This window comes from Humulus lupulus, chromosome 5, assembly GCF_963169125.1.
Source record: "Humulus lupulus chromosome 5, drHumLupu1.1, whole genome shotgun sequence".
In the NCBI taxonomy this organism is placed as follows: Eukaryota; Viridiplantae; Streptophyta; class Magnoliopsida; order Rosales; family Cannabaceae; genus Humulus; species Humulus lupulus.
In genome coordinates this window covers 164,759,257-164,782,005 of record NC_084797.1, presented here as the reverse complement: position 1 = coordinate 164,782,005, position 22,749 = coordinate 164,759,257, and the positions used below count along the sequence as shown (strand labels likewise).

The following is a 22,749-nucleotide window of genomic DNA, read 5'->3' as shown; positions in this document are numbered from 1 at the left end:
TTAACCGGGAGTATTGATAATGCTTCTGAAAATGCTAACATAGCCCCTGTTATTAAAAGTCTTGTCTTTTCTATAACAGTATTCGAATGTTATGTTCGATGTTATCTTAAACTATTCAATAACACATTTTTAGTTGCTATAATATTTAAATAATAACATTTAGTTAGAGTATTTGATTATAAATTTGGAGTTTAATCTTATACTTTATGCATAACACTTTTCCACTATTACATTTAATTATTTTGATAGCATTTTTAGTTTGTTATATTATATAAATCATAACAATTTGTTATGCTTATAATATATTTCTAAATCATAACATATTAAAAGTCTAGTAATAAAATTTTGTTACTTTAGTGTGGATAATATATTTTAAATTTTATTTTGATAAGTATACTTATAAGGTTTTTTTTTTAATTAAAAGATTTTCATTATTGTATTTTGATAAAAAAAAAAAATCAAAATTAATCATAAAATGTAATTCTCAATAGATTGATAAACCACAAGTATTACATTAAACAATAACTAATTCAAACCATGAATATGTCTACTTCATGAGATCTTAGTTCTAACTTAAATTTGAAAGCATAACATGATAAAGTTTTATAATCTTGAACATTTTTTACTTTAAAAATGAAAAACAGAAACATTACAAGATACACAAAAGTAAATCATGCATGAAACTTGCTTCATCCTTCAATTCATCATCCAACCAAGTACTTGCTGCTAAAGTTGTTTGTTGCCATCCGAAGCTCTCTAAATATCAAAGTCTCCCTCATGATCTGCAACAATAATAGACCATGGCAATTTGGTTAAGGAAAGTTTCCATGATAATTAAAAATGAGATACCAAAAAACACTTTAAAAAATACAAATGTAGCACAAAAATAAATACAAAAAAATTAAAAACCAAGAAAAAAAAATTTAAATATAAATTCAAATACCAAGGACTTTTTCTAGCCCACTTATAATGAATTTTACTTGCAAAGCATAGATTACTGACCTTATATTGCACGAGAACATCATTGTCCTTCATGGTTTCACGAACAATATTGCCATTTTCATCTTCCACTATGAGAACCTCTTTTGGCTTGGCCATACGAGAAATCATAAGCATTCTTAACTTTGACATTGGCTCAGCATATAATTGTCGCCGCTGCATCAGTTGTGATCCAAGGCCATTAACCATACCAGGTAGCAAAGGCATCTGCTTATTCAGTATAAAACCACAGGCTAAAATAACTATATGTCCCATTACAAATTTCGAAAAAAAAAATAACATATAAATAAAAAAGAATCACACAAACAAAGAGGAGATGGAAAGACAATTTCCTTAATAAGCAAAGGTTTGACATAATTCAAGAACAGAGATTACAGGTTACAAAATATTTGATGTCACAAAACTAAAGAAATTATATATTACTATCTCCAACCATTTAGACTACAAAAAGAAAAAGAAAAGAAACCCAACTGCTCTGAAGGTTCAAAAGACAATATTTATGGAAAACACAAATTGAAATGAAAATTACATATATATCATGGAAAACACAGAAATAAGAAACAAATCAACTAATTTTGTATCCGATATACAAAAGTAAACAGTAAACTGCAAGAGGAAAAAGATGATATGTGCAAGTGCAACCATATGAAAATAAAACAATCACACCAAAAACTATAAAATATCATCTGAAAGTAAACAATATACAAAAGTAAAACAGTAAACTGCAAGAGGAAAAAGATGATATGTGCAAGTGCAACCATATGAAAATAAAACAATCACACCCAAAACTATATAATATCATCTGAAAGTTAACATATTCACAATACCTGCAGCCCCATCATGTTTGTCGTTACAGTAGGATTATCCAAATTGTGGTGTGCCTCAAATAGTTCCAACACAAACGAATTCCAAAAGTCTAAGCAAACCTGTTCCGGTCATAAAATGATTAAAACTCATTCCAATTTTAACAAATTTCACTTGTATGTTCGAGTCTAGACTACTAAAATATTGGTACCTTGAAAACTTCTGTGTCATCCACATATGAAATTTTGGTAAGATATTCAACACCCATGAGCAAAGCAGCTATGTTCTCTCCAAGAGTTTCCAGCACACGAATGTGAGACTGCACAAGGATAGAACGATGTAAATGTTGCAATGTATTTAAACAGCAACTTCAAATCTTTGAGATTTGACAAGGAAACAATGTGATTGTATATTATCTTATTAAATCCCCTAAGCAGTGAATGTTGCAATGTATTTAAACAGCAACTTCAAATCTTTGATATTTGACAAGAAAACAATGTGATTCCATATTATCTTATTAAATCCCTTAAGCAGTGCCTTATTGACACACTAAGCCTGTTCTACAACTAAATGAACCATAACTTACAGCCATAAGAGGATGGCCATTGAGATATAAATATAACAAAACGTGGTAAATACTAAGATCAGGAAAGTATAAAGGGAAAAAAGAAAAAAAACTTTCCTTATAAAATGAAGTGAAAACAAAGCCAAATTCTGAATAAAAGCCTGCAGAATAGGTAAGTTAAAAAAAAAAAGACATTGCCAGAAATAAACAATTATTGAGCGAACACATAAAAAATGGTCTTCATTAAATTTTGAAGCGCCAAAAACAACTTTTCCTGCTCTTCGCTGGAACCAATTGCATAAGCCTCAGGAATGTTTTTATTTAGAGGAATCATGGTTTGACCAAAAGGAAGAAAAAAAAATATTAATAGCAACACAGGAACAAGACATACAATTAAATTAAAGAAAAAACTGGACAATGATGTGATGAGTAAGCCAACCAAAGATAGTACTACAATAAGCATTTCATTTCGGACCTACCTGTAACAGTTTCATGAATATGGTGTACATCTTAACGTACTGGGCATTGTAGAAATCTCCAAAATTAAGTGTTGCAACCTAAACACCAGTGCGGTGAACTATGAGAACCAGGCACAGTTTTGAAGCAACTCTTAACTAAATCAGCATACAAACACACCTCTGTCAAACACTGAAGAGTGAGATTCCGATACGATGGCATGGGGAAAAAATTCAGCAGCGTTTCAAGCTGTTACATAAACAAACACAATCAGAATTTTGCTCAAATGTACTTACTCTTTTAAGGAAGTTATTAAGTATTAAATTCAAAGGCAATACAACAACCATCTATCAAGCAAAGCACATACCAATGGAGACTCAAATATATATCCCAGGGGAATCCATGAGAGAAATGCGTGCAATGTGGAGAGTGTTGCACGTATAAGCTCAGTTCTTTGAGAGGCCGATAGTACATATAAGCATAGCTCATGAATGAGTTGAAATTCACTGCAACAACCAATCACATTATGTGTGAGAGATTGGAAAAATGCATAAACATATCATTACGGTAACATGTGACATGCCAATTAGAAAATAAAAGCCAAATATATGATCACTATGAACTGGCAGTACGTGACTATCAGTAGTCCAAGATAAGTGATCACATCACTTGACTTTGTGGTGGCAGTTCACCCGGAAGACATTGTATCAAAATATGTGTATAATAGTGAATAAAAATAACTTAAAAAGTGCATAATGACTTCTCATCAAAGGATATCTAAAAGAACTGTCCTTAATATATATATAATTATAAGCAAATGATAAGTCTACAGAAGGAAAAAAAAAAGAGCACTCATGAAACATTACAATATAAAACATGAAATGCATCCCAAAATGAAATAAAAATAAAAATAAACATAAATTATCTACCTGTTCAATGATTGTTTAAGCTCCTTTATCTTACTTTGAGTCATCTCTCCTCTTGAGAAATCAAACACCTCTTCACTTAGAAGCTGAAGAAAACATATTCAAGTAATTAGTGCCAACTAATTCTCAATAGTTTAAGAGAGAGAGAGAGAGAGAAACCTTCAATATAGCCATGCAATTCTCACAAATTGTTTCACTAGTTTTAGCAGCTGAAACAAGATCAGGAATAAAGCTTTGCCATCTTGCTGGCCAATCATGCTTCAAAATCTGTACATTAAACATAGAGGAAGCAAATTAGGGTTGATTATAGAACTTCAAACAGAGATACAACTCACCAAAAAAAGTAGCCCCTCACTTCAAACAGAGATACAACTCACCAAACAAAGTAGAAAAAACCAATTTGTCAAAATGAGAAAGTTGCAGGTGGGGAAGGGAACACAAAACTAGAAAGAAATGTATTTAATTTTTTGATTTTATAGAACTTCTTGCAATAAAATAATCTCGTGGCCTTGAAATGTATAAAGAAACAGAAAATCAAACTAGACCCAAATTTTAATATGTTTTACATGATTTGGGATTTGCTTTTATATGATGTAACTAGCTAGCAAGAAAAATTATAGTAGTTTACTACTACTACTACTACTAATTTCAAGTAAATTTAAAAAGTTTGTATTATCACAGAGAAAATTAATCCAAAATACAATTTAGATCCTTTACCAAATAGGTGGTGGATTTCTTGATGGCATCCTAGCTAAAATACCCACCAATCAAGTAATTTAAGAAATGGGATTTCTTGATGGCATCCAATCAAACAACCAAATAGCTTTATCAACTTCTCCATGTTTAGAAAACCCATAATTATAGAACTCTAAAATATAACATCTAACTTAGAGCTTTCATCAAACAGTTTTCTTGCTTCACTCAGAAACACACAAAAACAAAAATCATTAGCACATACTACAAATATGCAATCTGAATTCCAAAGTAAAAATCTTAGTCAAATGAAACTCATAAAATAGTTGGGAAACAGCCAAACTAGTCTTAAAATCAACTACGGTGGCAACAAATCATTTTGATGCTATGCAAAGCCAACATCTTTGAGCTAGATGATAGTTAATAAGTAGAAAATTAATTTTCATCTACTTGACAGTTTCAATCAAATCTCATCAGTCTCTCAGTGTTTTTCTTACATAGAAACTGAGATAAAAATTATCTAGATGTGATTAAAAATAAGAACAGGATTCCTTAAAAAAAAAATAACTTACCATGCCTTTCATTAAGATCACTAATAGTTGTCTTTTTGTCTAATTCTGATCAAGAGTCCAGTATTACAGTATATCTATAGACAATGAAGCTCAGGGAGGAGGTTTAAGCTCAGTATTACAGTATATCTATATTCGCTCAACTCTATAGACAGATGTAACTCATAAAAGTATATCTCAGAAACAGTATTACATGTATATACCTGAGCGAATATAGAGTTGACTTCAGAAATTTATTCAAAAAAAATCTTAATAAATGAAGACCTGATGCCGTGAGACACTGAGGTGTTGTGCCTACTGCTTGCTGCCATCTGGCTTTTGTGAAGCTTTGAGGTGTCCTTCCGAATTGATGCCATGACTAGTGAGGTGAGCTGCCTTGAAGACCTGGTGTCGTGAGGTTATGTGCCTTGTGTGAAAGATAAGATTTGTAGTGCATGAAAGATGAGAATTCCTCTTGCTTTTTTTCTGTCATAAACCGAAAATCTAGGACTCTTGGAATATTTCTGTACACAGCAAAAATATCACAGAAAATTTTTAAAACAAAATTGTACTTAGAATAGTATTCAAAATATGAAAACTAACAACGGCTTTGAGTACTTGAACTAATTAAGGAAACGTTTCCATTGGTAGTCTTGAAAACAAAATCAAAACCAGACAAGAACAGAACAGAGCAAAACATTGAGAAGAAAAAATAATACATAAAAAGATCTAATAACCACCCTTGAGATCGTTGACAACATCATAAGGAATAGGGGTGACAGTTTCCAACTGAGCCCCTTCCACCATGAAACCTTGCTTGGGACCCTCTGGTTGCCTCTTGGTGCTGATGGCCTCACCCTTCAACTTGGCCTCGGCCTTAAGCTTATCGTTCCTTATCTTTCTGTTTTTGAACTCCTCAGTGCATTTAGAAGGCTGGACATGCTCCACACGAACATGAATCCTCTTCTTAATGAAGCGGTTCCTAACCTGCTTGTTAACCTCCACGCCAATAGCGCGCTTGGTGATGTTCCAGACACGCCCAGTTCGGCCATGGTAGAGCTTGTGGGGCATACCCTTGTGAATGGCACCGTTAAACTTTCAAATCCATAAATGAACACAAAAAAAAAAATCAAAATTAACAGGCTCAGTTACCTTAGTTTACATATAAATCATACTTCATATATCATAAATTAAAAAAATGGGTTAAAGTTACCTTACTTCACATAATGGACAGACTCGGTTGCCCATCGCCCATGGAGGAAAGGCCTCTGGTTCGCGCTAGGGAGAAGAAAGGGTCAAAGCACTTTGGGGAGCATCTGCTTTGCCCCTTATTGCGTCTTTTCATCATCGTCCCAAAGCCCTTTCCTGGGACCCTTCATCATTGATCCTTAGCACCCACATCTGAAAGAAAATGAGAGAGAGAGGTCGGTGAACGATGGTTCCAAACCAGAGAGAGTCAATGTGAGTGGGATGAACGATAGATTGAGAGAAGGCAAGAGATTGGAGTGTGTGTGGCTATTTTTAGAGGGAGAGAAAAGAGACAGAGAGGGGAACGCGGTTAGGGTTGATTTGTGAAGAAGAAGATACAAGAGAGAGAGAGAGAGAAACTTTAGGGTTAATAGAATATTAGAGGGGGAGATGGAAAAGCTAGTGGTGGGCTGTAAAATTTTACTGTACCAAGAGCGCGCCTGATTTTTCTATTTAACCATAGCGTTTTTTAAAAATTGTGATTTTTAGGTGTTATATTAGGCTAAAATTCTTGTAGTGAAAGTTACCCATGGGACAAAAAAAGCTTGAGAAGGAGATAATGAGGTCGCCAACCAGGACAACATTGATCTGCAAATAGGCGAAGATAGATCTGAGCTCAAAGCTATGGAGGAGCTCAAGGAAATCAATGTCGACCCAGAAACCTCTTCAAGAGTTGTAAAAGTTGGAAAAAATCTTGGAGCCAAAAGGAAGGAGCTGGTCGAGTTCTTGAGGAAGAACCTAGACATCTTCGTATGGTCACATGAAGATATGGTGGGAATTAGTTCGAGTATAATAATGCATACTTTGAACTTGGACAAGAATGTGCCTGCAAAGTCCCGAAAACGAAGGCTTTTGGGAAACTTACGGTCGGAAGCATTGGAAGAAGAAGTAGCTCACCTACCTAAATGCATATTTATCAGGGAAGCAAAATACCCGATCTGGGTTTCTAACCCCATTCTATTCCCGAAGCCAAACGGGAAGTGGAGAACTTGCATTGATTTCTTCGATCTCAACAATGCCTGTCCTAAGGACTGTTTCCAATTTCCTGGAATTGATCCGTTGGTAGACGCTACCGCCGGTCATGAGCTTATGTCTTTCATGGACGCGTATTCTAGATATAACCAGATCGCGATGAACCCTACAAACCAAGAGCATAACAGCTTCATGATTGAGCATAACATTTACTGCTACAAAGTTAGGCCATTCGGGCTGAAGAATGCTAGTGCTATGTACCAACGATTAGTCAAGAAAATGCTTGCTAACCAGATCAGGGGAAACATGAAGGTGTATGTCAATGATATGCTCGTTAAATCAAAGACTACCAGTAACGATGTAGACGACTTGGAAGAATGTTTTGGCGTACTAAGGAGGTATGACATGAAGTTAAATCCCCAGAAGTGCACTTTCAGAGTTTCATTAGAAACTTTCTAGGGTTTATAGTCAACACAAGGGGGATAGAGGAAAATCCATAAAATTATATCGTTGTTGGAAATGCCTTCGCCTAGGTCACACAAGGAAGTACAAAGTTTAACCAGAAAAGTGGCGGCCCTAAACTGCTTTGTTTCAAAATCCACCGACAAGTGTCTCCCATTTTACAACTTTCTCAGAGGAAACAAGAAGTTCGAGTGACCGAAGAATGCGAACAAGGATTTCATTATCTGAAAGATCACCTGGTTGAACCCCCCCCCCCCCCTTACTATCAAAACTGGTGTTTGGGGAATGATTGTTTCTGTATTTGGCCGTGACAGAAAATGCAGTCAGTGTTGTGTTAGTTCGAGAGGAAAATCAGGATTAGAAACTAGTGTATTATGTGAGTAAAATACTCCTCAGAGCTGAGTCTCGGTATCTATTAATAGAAAATCTCGCATTCTGTCTTATTTTGGCATCAAGGAAGCTCAGCCATATTTTCGGTCCCACACTATCCACGTCTTAACCGGCCAACCTTTAAGGCAGGTTTTGCAAAAACCTGAAATGTTGAGATGTCTCCTAAAGTGGGCCATCAATCTCAGTCAGTTCAAAATATTATATATGGCATGCACAACAATCAAGAGTCAAGCCATTGCCGACTTTGTGGTTGAATGCACAGGTTTTCAGGACGAGCCGATAAGAGAACCGGTGCAGTAATTATGGAAATTTTTTGTTGATGAATCCTTTAATGAAAATGGATCGGGAGCTAGGCTAATTTTAATCTCACCTGAAGGACATCGATTCCATACAACTCTCAAGTTCGGATTAGCATCCAACAACGAAGTCGAATATGAGGCCTTATTGGCAGGGCTAAGGGTGGAAATAGAGCTCAAAGCAAAAGTGATCCAATGTTATAGTGATGACGTCTAAAATCATAAGCCCCTACTGTGCATGTAAGAAGGGATGACGTCCAATGTTATAGGGTTTAGGGTTATAAAACAGAAGCCTAAAAGACCCTACTGTGCATGTCAGAAGGGATGACGTCAATAACAAGAAAGAGCTTGGGGGGCAAATGTTGCACCCTAAAAATTAGCACGAGTTTAATAACTCAGCTAATGGTACAGTTGGCAAATGAATATATGGAAAAATCAGACGAGTAGAACATCTAACTAATGATGATGTGAGAACTCGAGTTAAGACTTGATAGCAAGACATTCAGGTAATTGGCAGGTCGCCTCTTAGGGTGACAATCTAGTTCAAGACATGTAGCGGTCGAATCCCCTTTAGGGCGCTCTGAATATGTTCAGCTCATGGAAACCTGGCCATGATGCATACTGAAGGATCTCGAGAGACTCTGAGGCACTCTATACGCTTATTAATGCCCAGGTTATATTTCACATTTATTATTTATTGTCTGAGATAACAAGAGTGTATTCTGTTAGGCAATCATATCTCTATGTAAATGGGAATTATCTATATTAAATGTATACCATATTTATGCACATGGTTACCCAAACCTGTCTAGGAAATTCTACAATAAATATCATGAATAATGGACAGGAAAAGGGACAACCCTTTTTGTAATACTAAAACTCTGCAGAAATTATGAGAGAAGAGCAATAATATTGTCTCGTGGACTAGGTGGATTTTAACCACCAAACCACGTAAAATTGTGTGTGTACAAAAGGGTTCATATAAGTTCATTACGGTTTGTAAATAAGCAGTAATACTCTTATTAGATTTCTAAATCTACTGTTGGCGAAAAATTGCGTCAACAACCCTTAAGTCTATCCTTAATCCTTTAATGCCACAAAAGGCAATCCGTCATTTTCCACATCCTGCTAGTTCCTCGAGTGTTCCTATTATTCCCCATTTAATCTCGACATACCCAAATAATCGCTAAATCACTACCCGTTACCCAGTAATCCCGAACACACACTATGTACCCATATTACCTGTAATGCCCCACATTCCCTAATATGGCTTAGTGCCTGGATTATGGGGCCGAGAGGCAATAATTGAAGTAATTATATGCTAAGGTGTTAGGGTCATGTTATTATGTGAATTATATTATCATATGATTATGCTTGCATGTTTAGGATTATTAAATATGCATGTGGGCTCGTTTCTTATTAGAAAAGGCATTTTCGTAATTTTGACCCGTTGAGGGTATAATTGTAAATATGTGTGATATATGATTGCGACCACATTATTATTTGGATATATTTGAGTTACCCAGCACGAGGCGATCTCGGCTCGGGGTAAACTTAGGGGTATTTTGGTAATTTCGTAAATTACTGGGAATTATAGAGTAACGGGAATCAATTGATGAGCATTGGTTGATAAATTATTTGGAAATGTATGAGATGATTTAAGGTTAGCTGGAATTATGCCAAATGACTAAACTTTCCTTGAGGGTAACTTTTAAGGTAAAAATGGGAAAGGGCATAGTGGTCTTTTGACCACATGGGTTGGCTAATTAGGCAGCAACCTTGAGAAGGATTATTCACGTTTTTCAGCTCACCTTCTCTGTTGGTGCTTATATTGAAGTTTGAGGAGATTATCACCTAGAAGTTAAGAAAAGTGTAATTGTTGTGGAGTTTGGAGATTATATTGGGGAATTAGAGTGGCTAAGCTTAAAACCTCAGTAGGCCTTCGAATTTGGGCAGAGAAATTAAGGTAATTCTTTGGTCTTTTCTCTTGTCAAGTGGTGTTCATGAGTTCTTTGGGTTAAGATTCCTCGTGGCTAGTTTGGTTGTGTTTTTGGGTGAGCTTAGCATCAAGTTTTGTTAGCTAGGGCTAATGTAGTGTATCTATGGCTGGAATCCTACTAGAAACATTGTATTTGCTCGGATTGGAAGTTTGAATTGGCTAGAAATCGCAGGTGTAAGGAATTGGGGAAGAACACCTAAGTTCTGGAAAAAAATTTAGGTTCTGGGGACCTAGCGCGACCGTACTAATGGCCCAGAAAGAGGGGAATTTGAATTCAATTTCAGGTCTCGAGTTTAGGGGCGCGACCGCGCCAATGGTCGAGAAGCCCAAAAAATTTTGTGGGCGTGACCGCGCCAAGTGCAGGCATGACCACGCCAGGGACCCCGAAATGCTGAATTTCTAATTTTTAGAGCTAGGCCTATGGGGCTCAGGGAATCTGACTTTGGAACCCGCTTGGGGGCTCGAGGGACATTTTTAGTGCCCCGCTAACTGGGAATCATTGTTTTTAGAGATATATTTTTGTTTGGAACTCTTGTTCTAGGGTTAACTCCTGACGACCGTATACTTGATGTTGTGACTAGGATTACTGCCAGGCTCGGATCAGGATCAGCGCTCGAGGTCGTTCCACTATTTGCACGAGGATCAAGGTAAGAAAACTACACCTGATGCGTGAGATGTATGATTGGGGCTTGGCCTGGCTATTAATGTAATATGATTGGGGCTTGACCTCTTTGTTAAATGTAAACGTGATTAGGGCTCTGGCCCAGGCTATGATCATGATTATAATTAAGTCTATGTATATTTAATTTAGTATATTGTAATGCATTGTATCTGCATGTATGATGAATGTATTATTTGGATGTTTTTTCTGAATTGGAAGCTTGTTTTATAAGTCGAGAATCTATCTGTTGCATCTAATTAAAGCTTGACCTGCTAATCGAGGGTTTCCAAGGCTCGATTTATAAGTCGAGGGTCTGTAAGGCTCGACTTATAAGCTGTGATCGACATTAGGTGCGTTGAGCGCAGGCCGTTATGGAAAGGCCACCCCGGGAGTGCGTTATGCACTTGACTGGCTCGGATGCCATATAAATATATAGGAGTGCACCACACACTTGTGTGACCCCATGGTCACTTATACAATGTGTATGCTGGGTTCCAGTTATTACTATCAAGCATGATGTTATGTTCCATGGACTACCTGAATTTGTTATTGTGTTTTCGTGCTGAGTCCTTTGGCTCACGGGTGCTTTGTGGTGCAGGTAAGGGTAAGGAGAATCTTGGCCAGCCATGAGCTAGAGAGCATTAGAGGTGACGTGTACATATGCAGTCTTCTCGACCGCTGTGGCTGATATATCGTAGGGGAACTAGGGTTGGACCTTGTTTTGCCGCTTAGGCCAGCTTATTTTGTAGTCCCTGATATGTAACAAACTTTTAAACTTGTATTTTGGGATCCCATGTAAAGACTAAAGTTTTCTTTTAATGGAAATGTTTACTTTTTGACCAAAATTTTTAATACCTGAACCATTAGTGGCTTAATCACATATTTTAGTCCAAATAAATCGTTTAGCGAGTTCAGCACTAATTTAAACAAATGTGGTAACAGACCCTAATTACCAGGGCATTACAAATTGGTATTAGAGTCGCCAAGGGTTAAGGGTTCTTGATGATGGACTGGGCATGTTCACTGTAACGACCCGGATTTTCAAGACTCGATAATGCAGAAATATAAATGTTTTCATTTAACAAAATGTCTCAAAAACCCGTATATAAAAAAAAATTAAAAGTCGTATGGCCATACTTAATATTTAATTACAAACATATTTTATAAAGAGCAGAGTGAGCCTAGTTTAGGAAAATTACACAACATATCCAAAAATAAAACGGCTTCCCAAAAGGTCGGTCCACATGTGCATTTGCAAGGTAGACTCCAGCGCTCTCTACTCTGCCTTGCCCTTGTTCTTACCTACAACAAGAAATAACTAGGTAAGCAAAAACGCTTAGTAAGTTCAACTTTAAAATAAAAGCATGCAGAGAATCAGGGTTCTGGATCCATCCGGACCCTACATAATCAATTTCAAGAATGCAAAAGCGTCCTAGCAAACTTATGGTCATGCCTGATAACCAATGATAAATTATTTTCTATAAACAGATAAACTCCTACACTTAGAAAAATCCCAAAACAAGCAGATATATTATATCACATCTATATCTTATCAACAAATATATCCCTGCACTCGGAAAATCCTAGAGCAAGCAGATATAATATATCACAATATAATTCGAGACCAACACTCGACAATTTCCAACAATTCGGGCGTAAGACGCCCTCCAGCATAAATGTTAATTTGTAAGAGAGAACCAAGTCTCAACACTAAGATCTAGCCAATAAATATCACCATCAAGGGTAACCATCATTTTATCAAGGGCATCGCTACTTATCCAAGAGTAAATCCCTCACAAGGGTAACCATCAAGTTACCTAGGGCATCACTACATATCCAAGAGTGTAATTGAATTTACACGATTTTACAGAGACTTCTATGTTAATCAGTGGTGCTAGTGAGCAATTGCCCTAGGTTGTTCAGCCTCACTCAAACTTGGCAACCCCTAGTATCTCTAGGCACTTTCACTGAATGGCCAATATTCACAGCCGCTATCCGGGAATAACTTATCAGAGCACTTGCTCGAGTTCTAACTGTTCACTGATTAAGTAAGCATGAAGGCCCCTAGGTCCCATTCATTTTGGTGCCCCTAGGTTTAACCAACAATCCTCACCTCTTGGCCACTTGTCGCGGTAATGAGCCGGACATAATAAAATCAAGCAGTGTGACAGGGATCAGCCATCCAGGATATGATGGATACCTATCGTTCATATTTTCTAAATTAGCACTCACTAGACTAACGTCTCTAAGCAATTTTCTATGACAGTGTATATATGTGCATGTGTCCCTATACTAACATACAATACATAGTTGTTTCATGTTGCAGCCACACAATACAAGTTGACTTACTTGGAGTCCTTAGCACTCGACAGGATTTCACCCTCCAACGTTCAGTCCAGTTATGCTTAGCCAATACTGTAGTTATCCATACAGTATACTAGGATTAATTATGGCACTTCATAATTCATTATTAATATTTTGGGCAGTTTGGTCACTTTCAAAATCATTAGTAAGGATTAAAGATCCTTATTTTGTTTTAAACTCATTAAGGAAATTCATACAAAAATATTTGAGACTAAACCCTAAGTCTCGGGGAGACCTATCTTATGGACTCGATACCTAGGATCTGGTATCACGATAGTATTTTCCCACAATCTGCTAAAAATCTTATTCTTTAAAAGTATCGTTATTAACCCGTACTTTCAACAAGTCGGTTAAATATATAAAGATTTTAGCCGGTATTATATCTCGAAAATACTAATTAAATTCCTTAATTATTTTTAAAGAAAATAAACTCTTAATTTTCCTTTTATTTTTCTTAAGGTTTTAATCTCTAAAAATCGTTTTAAGAAAATAGCCTAATTTATCTTAATTAGGAAAACCGTTAAAAATTTCCCATCTTGACTAGTTAATTTTTCCAAAGTCAATTAATCAAGTTTACTTACTAGAAAAATAATTCACTTAATTATTTTCTCAAAATATAGGGTTTTAAACCCTCTTTTAATTTATATTTAGAAAGAATAACAATTATTTAATAACAATAATTCTTATTAAACTCAAAGTGATATTTTAGGTCAAAATATGCTTTCAAGACTTGTCAAGTTTTTATCTTGCAATAAGCAAAATTTTACTTTTTACCTTAAGTTCCAAAATCTCATTTTTGCACTAAGTGTGAAATCCCTATTTTTTATATTTTTAACTACACACTTTGTTAATTCATAACTTGAAATTTACTTACCCAATTGTTACCAAAATTTTCCAATTCTATTTTTTGTATGCCTTTTAGGTCTTTGTAAAATCTTAGGTTAAAATGAGCATTTTTTATTGGTGAAATTATTTTCCAACAATGAGGTAAAAATGACCTTATTTTCAAGTCCTTATTTTTTCCAAACTTTGACACTTAATAACTTTTAAACCGTTCAGTATTTTCTTACCAAATTTTACAGTGGAATACTAGGTTATGCCAATAATATGTCCACCAAATTTTAGAAAAAACTGGGTTCATTTTCCCTATACAGTGGCTGTCCAAACATGGTCCTGAAATTAAGAATACGAAAAAATAGTTTTTTACCTAAACTTTGAAATAGCATAACTCACTCATTTTTAAACATTTTTTAGTGTTTCAAAAGCTCAATTTTATGTACTCAATCTCAACAACACCACAGTACAATTAAATTTTACAAAATTAATATACAGTGGATGCTTGACCCCTTGGAACTTACAGCTCAAAACATGTATTTTGTTTTAAGGTTTCTAACCAAACCCTTGGGGGTTTTGGTCCCTATTTTCAAAAATCAACACACAAGCATCATAAAAATTATAAAAAAAACTACCATAACCTTATTACATCACCAATAAGAAAATTTAAGCATTAAATATACAAAATAATGCTTAAAAACAAAAACCCTACAACAAAATCATAAAAAGTAAACTTTTTATCTCTTTGTTGTTCTTGCTTAAGGTTTGGGTCTTCCTATTAGCTTTGGCTCCTTCAAAACCTTTCAAAAATCCTAACCAACTCCCCCCAACAACATAGATAATTAGCTATTCGAAAATCTATGGTTAAAACTTTACAAAAGTCTAGTTCATTGAAACTTTACCTTAGGGAAAAAAAAATCCTTCCTAGACCAAGGCTTAGGTTTCAAGCCTCCTTAGTGTTGTTGAGGTTGAAGATTGAGAGAAAACTTGAGAGAGTTTTTTAAAAAAAAAATATGAGAGGGAATGAGAGAGAGTGGGGGTCCGTTTTGGGGAGGGTTAGAAGAGTTTCTACAACTCTTTAATATCTAAAACACTCAATTGTTTTTACTACCCACTTGACTATTAACCCTAAACTTAAAATGCGATTTAAAACTTCACATGGCCGGCCACCCATTTTATTTTATATATGTTATATATATATATATTTATAATGGTTAATAAATATTTCATAAGAAGAAAAACACAATTTGACTTTCTATACCTTTTTCACTCTTATTAAGTTTTAAAAACAAAACTTAACACATAATAATTAAATTAAATGTCTCTCACATTTAATTTAGTTAATCACATAACCTAAGGCCCATTTATGGAATAAAATTCATCATTTCAGTAAAATTAAGAATTTAACACAAAATGCCCTAAAATTTTCATTTTCCCTTAGGTTTATTATTTTTTACAAACTTTAATTTTTATGAATGTATTTTATGCCCAAAATATATTTTCCATAGTGTTTCATTTTATTTTCCGAGATTTTTACCTGATCAGGGTTTTTGTGTCGGTCCAAGACCGAAAGTCTTATCTTCACTTTTAAATCACAAAATTCATATTTTGACTAGCAATAACTCATGGAATAATTTCCAAACAATATACAATATTATTTAAAATAATATTCTTAACTCGGGGAAAAATCTTGACCCGAGTCGTTTAAAGGTACCCAAAAACGTAGGATGTTACATTCACTCGCTGCTAAAGACAAGCTCAACTCAAGGTTTGGTAACTATTAATATAGTTATGTGTGCAATTGCTTAAATGAAATATTTATGCCTTACCTACTTGTTTAAATAGAAAGCATGAGCTATTCTGATAGGGCCTGGCCCTTGACTGTTGTATGCATGTTAAAGATGTGTTTATTAGCACAATAGTGGCTTGTAAATGTTGTTGGATTGCTTAAAAGCATCATTATTGCTCTTAAAACTCAAAAATGCTTATAAGCGCTGCTATATGTGCATGTATTTTGGGAGATGCTTATTAGCACTGTTATTATGTGAATTATATTATGATATGATTATGCTTGCATGCTAAGGAGTATTAACCCATTTCTTATTAGAAGGTCATTCTCGTAATTTTAACTCGTTGAGGGTATAATTGTAAATATGTGTGATATATGATTGCGACCACATTATTATGTTGATATATTTGAGTTACCCGGCACGAGGAGATCCTAGGGAGCTAGTTATCAGAAAAGTCACAACAGGGTAAAATACCAGGCTCGGGGTGAGCTTAGGGGTATTTTGGTAATTTGGTAAAGCATCAGGAATTATAGAGTAACGGGAATCAATTGGTGAACATTGGTTGATAGATTATTTGGGATTGTATGAGATAATTTGAGGTTAGCGGGAATTATGCCAAATGACTAAATTGTCCTTGAGGGTAACTTTTAAGATAAAAAGGGGCAAGAGGCATAGTGGTCTTTTGACAACATGGGTTGGCTAATTTGGCAGCAGCCTTGAGAAGGCCCATTCATGTTTTTTAGCTCACTACCTTCTCTTTCGATGCTTACATCGACGTTTAAGGATATTATCACCTAGAAGTCAAGCAAAGTGTAATTGTGGTGGAATTTGGAGATTTTATTGGGGAATTTGAGTGGCTAAGCTTAAGACCTCAGCAGGCCTTCGAATTTGGGCAGAGAAATTTAGGTAATTCTCTGGTCTTTTCTCTTTTCAAGTGGTGTTCATGAGTTCTTTGGGTTATGGTTCCTAGTGGCTAGCTTGGTTGTGTTATTGGGTGAGCTTAGCATTGGGTTTTGTTGGCTAGGGCTAGTTGTAATGCCCCGGCAATTCTAGACCTCGGACAATTAAAAACTACTGAACATAACTACTATTTTTGAAGACATACATAAAATAATAGAAAATTTATTAAAAAAAATCCAAAATGCAGTACGAAATACAAAATATGGGATCCCATCGTTATTTACATAAAAACATAAACATAAACCTTAATTAATTATTTAAAAACTAAGTGCGAAAATACATAACAACATAAATTAAAAGACTTGAAACAACATCATCCTCGATCTTCCAATTGTCCATTCAATCAATCCAACCTCAATACACATGCCAAGCTTCCACGAATCTATTCCACCTTCCAAGTTTATTTTCCTGCACCATCTAAAATAGAAGGAATGAGCCTAATGCCCAGCAAGAAAAATCTACTAAAACCATATATCATACATCATAAGACTATATCAAAAAACATATACTATAAAATATATGACGTAAAAGCGTATATCATATAGGACAATAATATTAATGGACATTAACTCATTACCGTAGCATATGATAAAACAATCTAGGTCCTCAGTTTACTAATAGCGGTAGGTTAGATCACAAAATAGTATATGATAACCCATCTAGGTCCCCAGTCTACTAATCGAGGTAGGGTAAATCATAACTCTAAACCACGATAATGATAAAAATCTTGGGGTTTGCTATCTAAACAACTATAAGCCCCAAGCGACTAAAAACATATTCATACATATATACATAGCACATAACATATCATAGCATATAAACATATCCTAACACATATAATATAACCTATTTTCCTTATCAAAAATGGGATATTGGAGACAAGAACATGATTGGAAAACTCCTAAAATCAACAATAAGAACCATGAGTTTCTACAGAAATGGAGATGAAAAAGATATCTAAACCATCAAGATAGAAACTTACCAAAGAACCTTAAGTTTCAAGAACATAAACACCTAACTGAAAGCCATAATAATGAGTTAGGGTCTGAAAGAAAATAAAAGAACTATGATGGATTAAACCTGAGGTTAAGAATACCTTGAATGGACTAGAACTTTGATCTACACCTCAATACCGAAATGTCACTCTATCTTACTTCCCAAGTGTTTATAAAGCTTAGCTTGAAAAGCTTTTAAATCCCAAACCCTAGTGTTTTCTCTCTAGAATAAACTTAGCAGCTTGGAGCCTCTGAAGAATGCTTGGAGAATGAATGAAATGGCTGAGTACTAGGTCCTATTTATAGAGTTCAATTAGTGAAACTAACACCTTTTAAAATGCATAAATAAATGAATAATAATTGAATAAATTTGAATTTTCATTTCAACAGATGCCCAGAACTCGGTCAAAAACATTCAAGAGCAAGTCCAAGTGGTTAAGGGTTGTTTCTAATTTAAATCCCCAAAGTTTAAAAAATGGCTCCAAGAGCAGATATATCACCTACCCTAGGCAATATATCGCCCCTACCTATGCCCCGAGCTTTCGTGCTTTCATTCGAGCGAAATCGACGTGTTTTCCGTATCTTCCGTAGGCGACATATCGGCCCTATAGTTGCGATATATCGACATACGATGATATTTTAAACACGTTTTTGCACACTTTCAGCATATTTGAAGTTTGTTAAAATAACTTTGACTGAGTAAAACGTAATCCTAACAGCTGCTGGAAGGTTCTAGAGCTTCTAGATCTATCTTTTATTAATTTATTCATTTAAAATGATTAAATCATCAATAAACATGCTTGTGACAAGTGTCACGTTCTTATTAGTTCTATCTATGTAATGACCCAACTATTTCTAAGACCTTGGACCATTAAAAACTACTATGACATAACTACTAATTTGAAATACATTCATATGAAATAACATAACTTTATTTACAACCCAAAATATTGTACGAAATACAAAATATGATATGGAATATAAAATATGATATGAAATATAAAATGTGATATGGGATCCCATTGTTTATAAAACATAAATCAATTGTTTAAAATACTAAGTGCGGAAATACATCAAAAAATAAATTTAAAGACTTTAAACAATGTCATCCTCGATCTTCCAGTAGTCCATTCATCCTCAACACACATGCCAAGCTGCCACGAATCCTTCCCGCCTTCCATGTTCATTTTCCTCCATCATTCTAAAAAAAAGGAATGAGCCTAATACCCAGCAAGGAAAATATACTAACAACATATATCATAAATCATAAACATAAGACTATATCATAAACATATACTATAAAACATATGACTATAAAAACGTATATCATATAGGACTACAATATTAATGGCCATTAACTCATTAACATGGTATGTGATAAAACTATCTAGGTCCTCTGTCTACTAATCGAGGTAGGTTAGGTCACAACTATTGTATATGATAACCCATCTAGGTCCTCTGTCTACTAATCAAGGTAGGGAAAATCATAACTCTAAACCATGAAAATGATAAAAATTCTTGGGGCTTGCTATCTAAGCACGTCATATGCCCAAGGGACTACAAAACATATTTATACATATACACATCATAGCATAAAACATATCATAACATAAACATATAAACACATATAACCTAACCTATTTTCCTTACAAAAAACCAGAATATGGAGACAAGAACAGGATTCGGAATACTCCTAAAATCAACAGTAAACCATGAGTTTCTAAAGAAAAAGGAGATGAAAAAGAGAACTAAACCATCAAAGTAGAAACTTACCAAAAAACCTTAAGTTTCAAAGAAGCTTAAACACCTAACCAAGAATCCTAAACAAGAGATAGGATCTGAAAGAAAATAAAAGAAAACTAAAGAACCATGAAGAACTGAACTTAAGGATAAGAATACATTGGATAACTATGACTTGATCTACACCTCGATACCGAAATAACACTATATCTCACTTCCCAAGTGTTTAGAAAAGCTTAGATTGGAAAACCTTTTATCCCAAAACCCAAGTGTTTCTCTCTATAGTAATCTTAGCAGCTTAGAGGCTCTGAAGAATGCTTGAATGATGAGTGAAATGGCTGAGTACTAGGTCCTATTTATAGAGTTCAAGGAGTGAAACTAAACCCTCTTGATTTGAATAAATAAATGAATATAAAATGAAAAGGATTTGAATTTTTGTTCAGCAGATGCCAGAACTCAGTCAAAATCGTTCAAAGGTAGGTCCAAGTGATTAAGGCTGTTTTTAAATTTAAAATCCTCAAGCTTCCAAAAATCCCTCCCAGGGGCGATATATCACCTAGACCTATATCCTGAGCCCCGTTCATTCGTTCGTCTGAAGTCGACGTTTTTTCCTTATCTCCCGTAGTATATCGGCCCCTAAAGTTGTGATATATCGGCATACATTGATATATCAAACACGTATTTGCACTTTTTCAGCATATTTTGAATTGCTTAAGCAGCTTTGACTGAGTCAAAACGTGATCCTAACAGCTGCTGGAAGTTTCTGGAGCTTCTAGATCTTTCTTTTAATTAAACTATACATCAAAAATACTTAAATCCTTAATAAACATGATTATGACAAGTGTCACATTCTTAATAATTCTATCTAAACCTTAGGTTACAATAAATAATATTTCTAGGACCAGCAATATTGATCAAACCTTATGTTATAATTAATATTTCTAAACTATAGGTTAAACTTATAAAATCCATTACGGTTGCTATGAGTTTCCAACGAAGTCCCAGCTTGAACCAAAATCCACGGAAACTAACATACTACTAACTACTACTACTATCTAGCTAAGTAAAAATTATGGGACACTACAATCTAAACCTTAGGTTATAATATATAATATTTCTAGGACCATCTATATTAATCAAACCTTATGTTAAAATTAATATTTCTAAACTATAGGTTAAACTTATAAAATCTATAACTGTTTCTATGAGTTTCCAAATAAATCCTAGCTTGAACCAATATCCACAATAACTAAAATACTACAAACTACTACTAATACTATCTAGCTAAGTAAAATTTTGAGACGCTACATTTCTCCCCTACTTACAAGAATTTCGTCCCCAAAATTTACTTACCAAACAATTCTGGATACCATGCTAGGATGTCTTCCTCCAACTCCCATGTTGCCTCCTTTTATGTACTATTACTGCATAGGACCTTGACTATTGGAATAGTCTTAGACCGTAATTCCTTCATCCCCTTCTCTAGGATGTTAACCGGTCGTTCCTCGTAACTCAGGTCTTTCTGGAGTGCTATCATATCGTACTTGAGGACGTGAGATGGTTCTGACACATATCTACGTAGCATCGAGATGTGAAACACATTGTGGCTATCTGCTAGAGCTGGCGGTAGAGCTAATCTATATGCAATTGTTCCCACCTTGTCCATTATCTCAAAAGGACCTATAAATCGGGGACTAAGTTTGCCTTTCTTCCCAAACTGTTTCACTCCTTTCATAGGAGATATCTGTAAGTAGACTTGATCTCCAACTGTGAATTCCACATCTCGCCGCTTGGCACCCGCATGACGTTTCTGTCGACTTTGAGCTGTGAACATACACTTTCTAATTAGCGTCACTGCATCCTGAGCCTCTCTAACAGCTTCAGGTCCAAGAAGTTGTCTTTCTCCTACCTCATCCCAATGTAACGGCGATCGACACTTCCTTTGATAAAGTAACTCATAGGGTGCCATGCTGATTGTTTCCTGGTAGCTATTATTGTAGGAGAATTCTATAAGTGGCAAATACTTACTCCACGATCCTCTGAAGTCTAGTACACAAGCGCGCAACATATCTTCTAAAATTTTTATGGTATGCTCGGACTGACTGTCGGTCTGAGGATGAAATGTCATGCTAAGACTTAACTTGGTACCCATGGCTTGCTGCAAGCTTCTCCAAAATCTCGATGTAAACACCAATCCTCTATATGATACTATGGTCTTAGGGATTCCATGCAGTCTTACTATTTCTTGAACATAAATGTATGCATAGTGGTCATCAGTGTACGTAGTATTGATAGGCAGGAAGTGAGCTAACTCGGTGAGTCTATCTACCACAACCCAAGCTGAGTCATGCTGCTTATTTGTTCATGGCAATCCTGTCATGAAGTCCATGGCTATATCGTCCCACTTCAATTCTGGAATACTAAGCAGTTGCAATAAGCGTGCGGGTCACTGATGTTTCGCTTTTATTTTGTGGCATATAAGGCATTTGGACACATACTCTGCTACATCTTTCTTCATTCCTGGCCACCAGTATAGTGCCTTAAGGTCGTGAGTCATCTTGTTTGACCCCGGGTGAACTGAGTATGGGGTAGTGTGTGCCTCTTCTAAAATCTTCATCTTAATTCCATAATCATTTGGCACGCACACCCATCCTTTACATCTCAAGAACTCCTGTCCTGATATGAAGAAATTCGTAGTCTTGCCTTCTTTGACTGTAGCCATATGCAATACTAACGTGTCATCATGCCCTTTCCTGATCCGTATATCTTTTAATAGACTTGACTAGATGGACAAGTTAGCCAGTTGACCAATGACTAGTTTTATTCTGGCATTAATCAGCTCTTGCTGAAGCGGCTTTTCTATTACAGATAATGCTGCTAGATATCCATAACTATTCCAGCTTAACGCATATGCAACTACATTCGTTTTTCCTGGGTGGTATAGGATTTTGCAGTCATAATCTTTTACTAGTTCTAACCACCTGCACATTCTTGGCATTTTTCTAGATCGTTTAACCGCTCATGGACGCCTCGCGACATACATGCTT

The 22,749-nt window shown here is 35.3% G+C and overlaps 3 protein-coding genes across 6 annotated transcripts; all 3 read right to left on the bottom strand.

The window, feature by feature from the left end:
• Positions 1–473: 473 nt before the first annotated feature.
• On the bottom strand, positions 474–1,415 carry LOC133833818 (protein EXPORTIN 1A-like). Its single transcript, XM_062263462.1, has 2 exons — positions 1,003–1,415; positions 474–782 (listed from the first exon to the last, which is right to left on the bottom strand). Exons 1-2 carry the CDS (start codon positions 1,279–1,281, stop codon positions 705–707), a joined length of 357 nt encoding a protein of 118 aa, XP_062119446.1. The 5' UTR covers positions 1,282–1,415; the 3' UTR covers positions 474–704.
• An 854-nt stretch (positions 1,416–2,269) lies between these two features.
• Positions 2,270–5,283, bottom strand: LOC133833817 (protein EXPORTIN 1A-like). Of its 4 annotated transcripts, none has more exons than XM_062263459.1 (5): positions 5,016–5,283; positions 3,910–4,017; positions 3,754–3,836; positions 3,192–3,330; positions 2,270–3,073 (listed from the first exon to the last, which is right to left on the bottom strand). In XM_062263459.1, the coding sequence occupies exons 1-5, from the start codon at positions 5,025–5,027 to the stop codon at positions 2,912–2,914; spliced, it is 504 nt and encodes a 167-aa protein (XP_062119443.1). In that variant the 5' UTR covers positions 5,028–5,283; the 3' UTR covers positions 2,270–2,911. The 4 variants fall into 4 exon arrangements, with proteins under 4 accessions (XP_062119443.1, XP_062119445.1, XP_062119444.1 ...); XM_062263461.1 differs by having other exon boundaries at positions 3,936–4,017; XM_062263460.1 differs by lacking the exon at positions 5,016–5,283 and having other exon boundaries at positions 3,936–4,303.
• Positions 5,284–5,720: 437 nt separating this feature from the next.
• On the bottom strand, positions 5,721–6,062 carry LOC133779637 (large ribosomal subunit protein eL21x/eL21w-like). Its single transcript, XM_062219576.1, has one exon. The coding sequence runs from the start codon at positions 6,060–6,062 to the stop codon at positions 5,721–5,723; it is 342 nt and encodes a 113-aa protein (XP_062075560.1).
• Positions 6,063–22,749: the final 16,687 nt, after the last annotated feature.